A 12,237-nucleotide genomic window follows, 5' to 3' on the forward strand; every position below is an offset into this window, starting at 1 on the left:
CCCTAGCTGTTTCACAAAAACATATCCTAATGGCTTAGTATGCATGGGCAGGGCTCACAGGAGGACTAGACTGCAGTAGTGATTCAACTCTGAGTTGTTCTAAGTCTGTGATCAGTCTTCTGGGTGGCCCATGGCTTTGGTGGTGTTACTATTCACAACTCATTATGTAACAACAACAAAATGGTAAACTCTAACAATACAGATGCTCTCTGCATAAATTCATATTGTCCTTATATCTGTTCTGATGAATAGTAAAGCACACTGCTGCTGCTCATTAATCCTGGCGAGTGGGGGCAGGATGAGGGTAAAGGGAGGCAGATACAGGGGCAGAATTTATTTGCACAACGCAAAGTATAAAAGAACAGGTGGCTCGTGGGTGTTTTGTCCAACCCAAAACATCTGTTAACATTATCAAGTTGCTTTCCAGCAAAAAAGAAAGACAGAAGTTGAGCAAGTGAGCCAGATAACCAAAATGTCCCCTAATTTCTTGCTGTTGTTTTTTCTTGTAAGTAGCACCAGTATATCAAATTGGAGAACAATTCAAATCTGGGTAGCTTAAGAATGAAGTACATAAAATTAAAGCTCTCCCAACAAAAACCTACACCGTGGTCATTTTGTCTTGGTCATTTTGTTCCCATAACCCATCTTGGAGAAGTAAAGCTGGGGTTTATTCTAGTGTTCTAAATTGAGTTGACACCTACAAAATGTTGAGTGCCCAGTTGTAAGCCGTCAAGCCAGTATCCAAGATTCCAAATGGCAATGTCCATTCACGTACCTGTGGGAGGTAACTGGATGGAATGTATTGTTTTACAACTTCACTTTGAAAAACTGGCTCTCCACATATTGCCCTCCAAGTAATGCAAAATAAATTAAAAAAAAGATATATAAATATATACTCATAACTTAATCATTCTTGGAGTGAAAATGCATCACACTTGGTACTATACAGTAAGAATCAACTGTAACAAAAATTTCAAATACATTTCTTTGCAGCTGAGGGTGGGGAAAGGGCAACTCGAGTTTTTGTGGAAACAGATCTACAGTCCACCTGTTCATCATCTTTACTTTGCAGTCCAAGAGTTTCCCTAGTCACACAGAAGTGCCACCAGCTGGCCTTAGAACACACTTGCCAGAGGGGAGGCAAACAGCCCTCCCAAGTGCTGCTGGACACTCAAACCAAGCTGATCCATTCACATCTTCTCCCCACATTCTCATCAGGCCCCTTAAATAGGAATGGCTATAATAAGATATTAACAGTTAAATTTTTCGTGGAGTAAGAATTTCTAACTTAGGGTATCTCAACATTTATTCCCAGATACATATGCCCCACACAATTGCTTAATTGGCAAACAGGCTCAAAAACTCTCCCCCCTTTATCTCTTTGTGAATCCACAGTAGTCTTTTAAGATGATTGCTTAGCAAAAGCTATATTCCAAGAGGGTTTTTTCAAGTAAAGTGCGTGAATTTCTCAGAAGTTCCCATCTTTTAAGAAGTGCCTCTTTAACCCCATAACGAGCAACACTTACCCAGTCAGTCAGAGCAAAGTAGTTTTGTTTGCAATTGAAATCTTAACCCTGGCTCTCCTAGCCCAAGTCCACAGCCATCACTCAAGGTCTTTCCCCTATATTTCCCTAGAAAATGTTCTAAGTCAACAAAAACTATGTCTTCGAAGATAACAGTGTCTTCGCAAATACAGGTAACCTAACAGTTCATGTGTTCCATGGGGAGGGAGAGGGGGACAGGGAAAGGAGGGAAGGAACATTGAGATTTGTCCTTGGCATTGCCCTCCTCTCACTGGGCAATGGCTGAAAACACCAGGAAAGTTGCATTAATAAAACTGCATATAGTCTATCACTGCACGGAGTGCTTTGATACAAGTGACATGATCCTCTTCCTACTTCATCTTTTCAGTACATCTTTACAAGGTTTGTTTTCAAAAAGATATCACAAGTTGGCAAGCTTCTGCTTACAAAAACCAATAAAATATTTCCCCCTTCACCTCTATTAAACCTACCATATTCCTGAGATTTATTCTCTCCACATAAATCAAACACAAGCAACTTAACACTCTGGAGTCAACAAAGAACAACATTCCAGTGTGAGTTCAGGCAATGAAAGGAACACTTTTCTGCAAATACGCAGTAGACTTGATGACCATTTGTCGCTGTTGATGATTTGTAAAAATATTTCCAATGTTCTTTCAACAAAAGATTTTGATTCAAGCAAGATCACAAAGAGGAATGATGGCAAAGTCCTAACGGTGCCTTTGTGTGTGTTTCATCTGATCGGCTTTTACAAGTGACTGTGGTGGTTGTTGCCTGGATAGGAAATCCTTTGCCCTCAAATCTTCACACATACAAAGCACAATAAAGAATAAAATGTCATGTTGATGTCGCACCACTTCCAAGAGGTTTAAAGCACTGTACGAATGTTACCACGTGAATCCCCACAACACCCCTGTGAGGTAGGTAGGTGGAGAGTATTGTCATCCCCACTTTACAGGTGGGAGAAATGAGGCACACAATAGTTAAGGGACTTGCTCAAAATCACACAGCTGTCACTGGCAGGGTTAGAATAAAACTTATACTGATTAGCACCTAGCACAGTGCTTTGCACATAGTAGGTGTTCACTGAATATCTGTGAATTTTATTTGACTTATGTCTCAACATACAATATACACACATAGAGTACAAGCAGCCACCGCAAAACATTTATCTCCTGCATTTTTTCTGATATCTCTCATTACTTCAAACCCTGGTGGATAAAGGAGGTTCAAGAATCCATCTCGCAACTAAGCCCTCAGGGTGAAGAGGATCAACATAAGCACTCTAAGTTGACAACCCTCTCTTTCACCTGCTCTACCACACAATATTAGTTTTCTAATGAAAACAAAAATGGATTTCAGGAACCATGCTGACTTTTTTTTTTTTTTTTTTTTTGCCTGTTTGTTTTAAATGGAGCCATCTGAATGGTTCTGTGTTTTGTTTGTACAAAAAAGAAATAAGGCGGCTATAGTCCAGGTAGCGTGTGAAAACTGTGCCAAGCACGAAGATTTCCTCCCAGCTCAGCGGGATTTCTACCTGGGAAACTGGACTGACCCCAGGGAGTGGCAGCTCCGGAGGAAGAGGGTCAGCCGGACGTCACTTGCACTGTTCGTGGTCTGTGTAGTCATCCATGTCCACGTCAGAATCAAAGAGCGAGTGTCCGGTGAAATCTGTGTCTGGGGTCCTGGAAAAACTGTTCTCTGCTCCCTCATCTTCAAAGGTCTCTGTCCTTGAGTAAAAGCTAAAATCCAGCAGGGGGGTGTGGGTTTTGCTGCCTTCGCTGCTCTCCTCAGACTCGTAGATGGTGTTGTCATCATCGTGGTGCCACTCCGGCCAGAATTTCCGCCTTATCCTCTCACAGTACATGGCGAGGTTGATCAGCTCACCTGCGGTGCAGCAAGAAAAGCAAGGATTAGTTCTCAAACGCAACACTCTACCAGTGCTATGGTCTCAACGTCTGTGTCCCCGCCAAACTCAAGTGTTGAAGTCCTAATCCCCACGGTGATGGCGTTGGGAGGTAGGGCCTTGGCAGGTGATTAGGTTACAGGGCAGAGCCCTCGTGAATGGGACCAGAGCCCTTATAAAAGAGGTCCCAGAGAGCGGCCCTGCCCCTTCCACCGTGTGAGGACACAGAGAGAAGGCACCATCTAGGAACCAGGAAGCAGGCCCTCCCCAGACACCCGATCTCCCAGCACCACGGTCCTGGACCTCCCAGCCTCCAGAACTGTGAGAAATAAATTTTGTTTTTACAAGCAACCTACTTTATGGTATTTTGTTATAGCAATCCAAACAAACAAAGCCACTGTGCTTTCTAGACATTTAAAATAATGGGGCGGGGTGGACATTAGCAGTGTTTTTCCACAAAGCTACTGTCGAAATATTTAGATTTTTATGTGCATAATAAAGGTGAGTGAGAAAAGTTAAATTCAGTGCGTGGGCTGAACGGAAGGAAGAAGCGAGTCCTATGGTGATGAGAAGTAGTTTATCCAAATGGCAGATAAACTGCTGTCATCTGGCTTTGTGAAGCATTTTGTTATTTTATGTTTGCATATCAAGAGAACTAATACGGTGATTAGTTCACATTTAAATTTATATTCCATGAAAATACACCAACTGTGGGTTGCATGAAGTCAGTCAGAGGTAATCATTTATTCCACAAATTTTTGTGGTGTTCTTATGGGCTGGGTACTATCCCAAATAGTTGAAAAGAGTTACATGAGGATAAAATCTTTCCCCTAAATAATCCATAAAATAGATAACTCAGAATTGTCTTTATAGATAAGTGTGCCTGCAAACACATTTAAAACAGATTTTTTTTTAATAAATAAAATTAAATTAAACAGCTGTACCCATGATTGGGCTCCCATTCAATCACTGGTCTACTTTTTCATGTGAATCCAAAGAACACTTGTGCTAAGTCACTATCATTGCCTAGGCATTTGTCTGAAACATGACACAGTATGTGGCCTTCATTTCCTAATTTCAAATGAAAACTAAAGAGGATGAATTTTTTCTTTTGATCCACCAGATGGCAACATTGCTTACAAATACATGATTTGCCACTATCTCTTATAGCACATTATTACCCTAAAAATAGTCTTTGGATGTTTATTCTTTTAAGTTACATAAACCATTCACTTATTATGTAGGGAATCCATGTTTTATTGCAGAAAATTAGAAAACACAGATAAGCAAAAAAAAAAAAAAAGAATTACCAATAATCTCTTTACCCATAACATTTTCATTTATATTCTTTCAGAAATTTATGCATTTATATATACATTTACATATATTTACTTTGGCTACATAGGATTTATTACAAACTCTGTTTCCTATCCTACTTTTTTCCACCAAACGACATATAGTGAATATCTTTGAATTTCACACTATGATCACCAAAATTGCCTAGTATGTCCTTATATGGACATACCATAGCTTCATTTTTGTTTTTACCAATCCCCATCATAGATCATTTATGTTGTTTCCATATTAATAGCTCTGTTGGTTATAGTCTGTAACTACTCTATTTTATTTTTCTATTAAAGAAAATAATATATTCTCATTCTGGAAAATTAGAAGTCTGTATACAGAAATAGTATAAATACACACACAAAAAAATAAAAAGCACTTATGACCTCATCAATCCAAGATAATCACAGTTAACATTTTGGTGTAACTTCTTTCAGTATTTTTTCTATTTATATATTGCTATTATCATTACCTATTATCTCCAGTAACAGTATTGTAAACGTGTTCCCATGTCACTAAAATTTTTCAGAACCTGATTGCTGTTTTACTCACATGAACACATCCCCTACAAAAAATAACAAAGCAAATCATCCTGCTTCATGGATCCTGTAAACCAGTGGACTTGTATTTGTTCCAGGTCACCTTTTTCAGTCTTCTCAGATCATAACAGCTCAGCTCACACTACATAAAAGTCCATTCTGATCACCCTCTACAAGAAGATGTTTGTGTACATGCTCAGGAGCCAGAAGCTCAGAAGTCAACATCATTGCCCCTTTTGAGGAGACGCCGCATGCAAAACCTTCACTTACTGTCTCCCTCAGGGAAACAACCATGAAACTCCTCACCAGGTACTACTGCCAATCACAGGTAACCAAGAAGTGGATAAAGATGTGGGAGCAGCAGCAAGAGGGAAGACAAAAATCTAATGGGGGAAGTACAGAGACATCGAAGATGACTTATGGTCACTTCACAGTAGACCTGGGGACAGCCCTGTTTAACTCAATGGAATCCATTCCCAGACAATCAGAATCTATTCACAAGATCCACAGGATCTGTGACTCTATCCACTTCTTTGGTAGCTTTTCTTTCTACAGCCTTGTTTCTTCACTTTTCTTCCAGAAAGGCTGCCTCCATTGTGACCGCATGACAGTAATACCACCTCACTGTGCAATATAAACATTAATCATAATAGCAAATACTTATATGGTCCTTACTTTACAAGGGCTTTACTTATCTGTTGAATCCATATTAACTCCCTTAGTCCTCATCCTCTAACCATGACTCTGGTCTGTCTACTGATGAGTTGACAGCCTGGCCTAATAGCTTTGTGCTACCTGGCATGGAATATTTTTCTATGATTCTTTCTGGAGTGTCAAAAATTGTGAAGGAACAGATGTCACTCCTTACTGGCAGTGATCTGTCATGAAAGAAGTGATCATTCCATCACACAGCTGAGAAACGGTTTGCTTTGATGAGCAAGGGCTGGGAGCCCATGCACCCCTCCTCATACCCTGCTCCAATAAAATGAGTGAAACAAAGAGTGACACCTATAGTTGGGTTCTACCTTTATCTAGCCTTGCCCATCCCCTCCTAAGCTTAGATTCTCCGTCAGCTGACCCACTCAACATGCCACTGACCAAAAGAATAGGAAAAGTTGGCAGTAGAAACAGGTTGTGTGGAGTGTGTGTGTGTGTGTGTGTGTTAACATAAATGCCCATACTGAAGATGAAAACTTTGTGAAGTAATAGAAAAACTGCACTTCCTCCAAGTATACTCAACAATCAGATAACAATTCATCCACTAGACTGGTAAAAAGTCTGACACAGTACAATGCTAACTAGCATGTGGGGGCTCAGGCATTGCACGACGTAGCTGTGGGGAAATCAAAAATGGCTATGACCTTTTTTGGAAAGTAATCTGATGCTATCTATTGAAATTTTAAATGTATGTATCTATTGGTCCAGGATTCCACTTTTAGTACTCTATTCAACTAAAACAAAACCATCAGTAGGTCAATATATATGTACATGGACGTCAAATGGAGTGTTATATATCAGCAAAAAAAAAAAAAAAAAAAAAAAGTTAAAAACAGCCTGAATGTCCATCAATAGGGATTGATTGAATAAATTACGATGTAGCCATTCTATAGAATATTGAGCAGCTGTTAAAAAAATAAGTGAAAAAAGCAAGTTATAGAGTAATGCATATAGTATAATTCCATTGTTTGGTTTAAAAACAGTAAAAAACAAATAAACCAAAATATTTACATATGTATATGTACATTTGTACATGAAAAAGAAAAGCACAGGAGGATTCACATTAAATCTTTAATACTAATTACCTATGGGGGTGATATTGGACATGGAGGAGGGGAAGGTCATAAACTTTTAGACCACACCTGTGTGACTCAACTTATTGTGACTATGATATATTATTTTGTTAATATAAAAATCCAATAAAATAAATTAGTAATAAGAAAAGTGATGTTCTCAGACAACTTGAGAGGGTATTTAGCAGAAAGCTGAATGCCTCACTACCCAGAGGACAGCCCCAGAAAGAATAAAGAGCCTCTGCTCTTAGAGTTTCACAAATGGAAATATCTTCTACTGCTTTTTGAAAAAAGTGACTAGCTTTATTTTCCTGTGTCACTCTAATTTCTCTAATAATCAAAAACATTCTGTACAATGTGATACTGAAAACACTGTCAACCAGACCCAGAATCTGGGACTAAGTTTCTCCCAGCTGCCAATCACGCATGGCAGGAACGGGAGGGAGGGAGAAGCCTGCCAGCATCTCCGGCACCACCTGCCAGCCCTTGGTCGTGAACCAGCAAATATTTGGAAAACACAGGGCCAACATCCAAATACACTCATTTGCTCTGCAGGTATTAACTCAGCACCTCCCTGTTCCAGACCCACGCTACGTGCTAACTATACCCTTGGTTGCTCCCTTTAGCATTTGTCATGCAGGCATATAGGACGCTGAGCATCTCCTCTTCAGAAAAGTTCCTTAGCGTTGGCTCCTTGGCCTAGGGGTATGATTCTCGCTTTGAGCACCAGCAAGTTGCTAATACGCTTGACTACTGTAATGGGGACACCCTGCACAGCCTTGAAGCTGGAGGACATTAATTCACAGATCTCAAAATACAAAGACCCGCAAAGGTCATTTGATCCAGACCTTTCCTGAGATCCAAATTCCCCCACAACAACCTCTTCCAGAACACTTCCTTCCAGACGGAGGAGAGTGAGAGTGCAGGAGTGAGGATATACGCACTTTCTTTTCAAGGAGATCCAACATTTTTTCCACTTTTTAATCTATTGGATAAGCAAAAAAGACACCCACGTACAATAAATAATGTTGGTGAAAGTTGCCAGTTGAGGTTTTTCTTAGAACACAGAAGGCTGGTTTTCTTGCTAACTCAGAAGATAGTGTTAGGGTTTCGATATGGCTCTAGAGGTCAGGCAGAGGCGCTGGAGAGCTCTTTCCCCTTCGTTGTCTGAATTTCACTTTTCTCAGCTTTTTTATGTTCTCCACATCTGTTTTAAGGAGCACCCCAATCCACATGCAGTCCTCTAATAAGACACCCTGATTAAAATATCAAATCTGACTCCACATTAGAAGGTTGCTGATAATAAAACTGAGATTTATTTTAGTATAAAAAAATTGCAAAAATTTCAAAATACATTATATTCAACCCTAATCAAGAAACAAAAATTAAGAGGTGCTTTCAAACTTTGTTCATGAGAATGTAAATTGCCATAATCTTTCCAGAAAGCAATTTAGCCATGTAGACCAAAAACTTATACCTTTTGAGAGAGTAATTACCTAACTAGGAATTTAGCCTAAGGAAATAACCAGATATGAACAGGAGTATATATTTATAATAATATTCACTTTAGAATATTAGTAAAAGTTATTTGAAACAACCTACAAGTCCAGAAAAAGATTAATCACATAAATTACAATGTAGCCATAGGGTAGGCTATTATACTAAAAATACTGAAAGTACTAAAAATACTGTTTTGAAGAATATTTCAAGGGAAATGGCCAAAAAAGTACGATTAATTTTAAAATTTCAGGTTATAACTATATCAACATTACACTTCCATTTAAAAAATATATGCATACTTATACTTGATAAAAGATGAGGATGCAGACCACAATATTAACAGTAGCTCTCTGTGGCTAGTGGGGTCACAAGTTATTTTTTATTCTTTTAAAACTTTTCTATATTTTCTAAGTTTTCTTCAGTAAGCATGTAATAACTTGTGTTTACATCTATATCTAGATAGATAGATAGATAGATAGACACACACACATATGTATATTCAAAGTCTTTCCCGAACATTCAAAAGTCTGTCCTTGGGGGCAGGCTAGGGAGGAATAAGAAAAAATTTAAAAATTTTAAAAATAAATAAAACAAAAGTCTGTCCTCTTACTCACCTAAATTAAGGAAAATTTCTTACTATTTCTAGATTGCTCCAGAAGTAGTTGTACGGCTTTCTAAATAATATCAAGGACGAAAAAACTAATAATCATCCACACACACTCACACATGAGGCAAGGCGATGCTGTCTGTTCCAAAGCAAAGGCAGAAAACCGCCTGATTCAAGCCATTCACACTCCTGGGGTTGAGCCAGTTCTAAATTACCCAGGTTGTTTCTACTTATCCCTTCTCTTGTTACATCTTAGGAAAGAGAACAAAAGCAGGGAAAGAGGTTGAGACTAAAAGACAGTAGTTTGGCTACATGTTAACAGCCCTAATCAACAGTTTAGAAGGCACTAGGCGCAGTGGCTGGTGATCCTGTGGATTTCCCAGCAGCTTGGGAGGCCGAGGCAGAAGCATCTCCTGAGGCCAGGAGTTCAAGACCAGCCTGGCAATATAGTAAGAACCTGTCTCTATGAAAAATACAAAAATTAGCCAGGTGTGGTGGTGCACATCTGTTGTCAAGGTTGAGGCTGGAAGATCATTTGAGCCCAGGAGTTTGAGGTAGCAGTGAGCTATGATGACACCACTGTACTCTAGCTGGAGCAACAGAGCAAGACCCTGTCTCAAAAACAAAAAAAAAAAAAAAGAAGAAGAAGAAGAAGAAAAAAAAAGAGAGAGAGAGAGAGAGAGAATGAGATTTAGAAGGGATATGTAACTAAAGCCTAAAATGGGATTTAGAGATCTGTGGGCCAGGTGTGGTGGCCCACTCTTGTAATCCCACACTTTAGGAGGCCAAGGTGGGAGGATCACTTGAGCCCAGGAGTTCAAGAGCAGTTTGAGCAACATAGTGAGACACTACCTCTATCAAAAAAAAAAAAAAAAAAAAAAAAAAAATCACAGAGATTTCTGTGGACTTTAATAATTCATGCTACACCAGTCCCCAGGGAGAACTGGAAGCTGCTTAAGAACAAAAACACATGCAACTCGGTGCCAAAAGCCCCTCTCAGGTGATGGTATTGGATTCCCAGATGTATGTCTTGGAGTAGAGCCCAAAATCAATCCCTCAAAAAGGCTGATCGTTTCTTTAAAAAGAACACTAAATGCCTCAAGTCCTTTCAGGAAATCATAGAGAAAAGGGCCAAGACATAAACAAACAAAAGATGCTCCATTTCTCCAAGAAGGTGTTCTACAGAGTCTGCAAGTTCTACTGATAATGGGTCCCTAAATACTTCGAAGTAACAGGTGACCACAATAGTGTGTGCATGTGTGTGCACGCTCACATTCATGTGTGCGTGCTCATGTGCACATATGCACATGGACGTCTGTGTGTGCGTGTGTGTGTGTGTGTGTAGGGATGTGTTCAGGTGAAGTGTAGGTGCACATGTACAAGTGGGGTGTGTATGGAGTATGTGAGTAGATGTGGGTGTGTACACATGAGTGTGTAGGGGTGGTGTGGTGGACAATGGGGGGAGTGGAGTAGAAAGTAATAGGAACAGAGAATGGGTATAAAACACAGCCATAAATGATCTAAGAGGAATCAATAGCTTTTGGACCACCATGGGAAATCAATATTTTAAATGCCACAAACATCAATATGATAATATATTTTAGAGAAGTTCCAATGTATCACAAAACAAGGAACATCTTCATAATGATCACTTCAGAAGTTAAATGTTAGTCCATACTATCCCTAGTCCCACTCAGCTGAACTTCTGGAAGACATTCAATCAATGCTCGATCCATCCCAATCAAATTTGGTAACATATCTGAAACCCCTTCTCTGCCAATAAGAGGATCTGGAAAGTGAGTGCTGGTGTCCTCAGCCTGGTCTGAACTCCTGGACATGCACACGGGTGGACGTTTACACACACACACACACACACACACACACACAAAGTCACAGGCTCCACCACCCTCCCCACCCATCCACCCATGACCACAACACATGATTGCTCACCTGCCTGTTTCTTGTATGATTCTGCCTTGCTAGGTTCCATGCATCCATCCACCTATCCATCCTCCCATCCAACATTTATTAAGAGCATTCTATGTGCTATTCCACTGATGATCTCATGTTCTCCCCGGCCTGCTCAGTTAGGCATAAACTTTGCTTAACTCTTATCAATCCCCTTCCCCAAACCTAAATACTGAACTTTGACTTCACATCCCCAGCCCCCAGGCACTTGCTTAGACTGCCTCAAATGGAAGATGACTTTAAATAGTCCCCAGCCACCTATGCAGTATCCCAGGGGCCCTAGCTACCATGTACAGATGCTCCACGACGTACGTGGGGTTACACGCCGATAAATCCATCACAAGTTAAAAATATCCTAAGTTGAAAATCCATTTAATACCTCTAACCTACCGAACATCATAGCTTAGCTTAGCCTACATTTAACGAGCTCAGGCCACTTATTAGCCTACAGTTGGGCAAAATCATCTGGCCACCCGGTGTTGTAGAGTATTGGTTGTTTGTTCACCTTTGTGAATGCGTGGCTGACTAGGAGCTATGGCTCACTGTCGCTGCCCAATATCACAAGAAAGTATCATACCACATAAAACGAGCCCTGGAGAAGATCAAAATTCCAAGTATGGTTCTTTCTGAATGAGTATTGCTTTTGCAATATCTTAAAATTGAAAAATCCTAAGTCAAACTACTGCAAGTCAGGGATCATCTGTATATCCCACCACCTCACTCCACCATACACACATACATGCACACCAAGATCTGGTCCCTTGCACATCAACCCGAGGTGAGCTTTCTCTGGCCTGTTGCCACCATGAATTTTACTCCTAAAGGGGAACCATGATACATTGTTGGTAGGAATGTAAATTAGTGCAACCACTAGGGAGAACTGTATGGAGATTCCTCAAAAAACTGAAAATAAAACTACCATATGATCCAGCAATCCCACTGCTGGGTATATATCCAAAGGAGGGGAAATCAGTACATTAAAAAGATCTGTACTCCCATGTTTATTGTAGCACTATTCACAATAACCAAGATTTGGAAT

At 39.9% G+C, this 12,237-nt stretch overlaps 1 protein-coding gene across 1 annotated transcript in view; it reads right to left on the bottom strand.

Moving 5' to 3' along the window:
* Positions 1-3,141: 3,141 nt before the first annotated feature.
* The window catches only part of FAXC (failed axon connections homolog, metaxin like GST domain containing), a 65,381-nt gene continuing 56,285 nt past the window's right edge, over positions 3,142-12,237 (bottom strand). Inside the window, exon 6 of the mRNA XM_069488682.1 lies at positions 3,142-3,431. Coding sequence (XP_069344783.1) covers positions 3,142-3,431 — 290 coding nt within the window. The remainder of the gene's footprint in view (positions 3,432-12,237) is intronic.

This window comes from Eulemur rufifrons, chromosome 15 (assembly GCF_041146395.1).
Source record: "Eulemur rufifrons isolate Redbay chromosome 15, OSU_ERuf_1, whole genome shotgun sequence".
In the NCBI taxonomy this organism is placed as follows: Eukaryota; Metazoa; Chordata; class Mammalia; order Primates; family Lemuridae; genus Eulemur; species Eulemur rufifrons.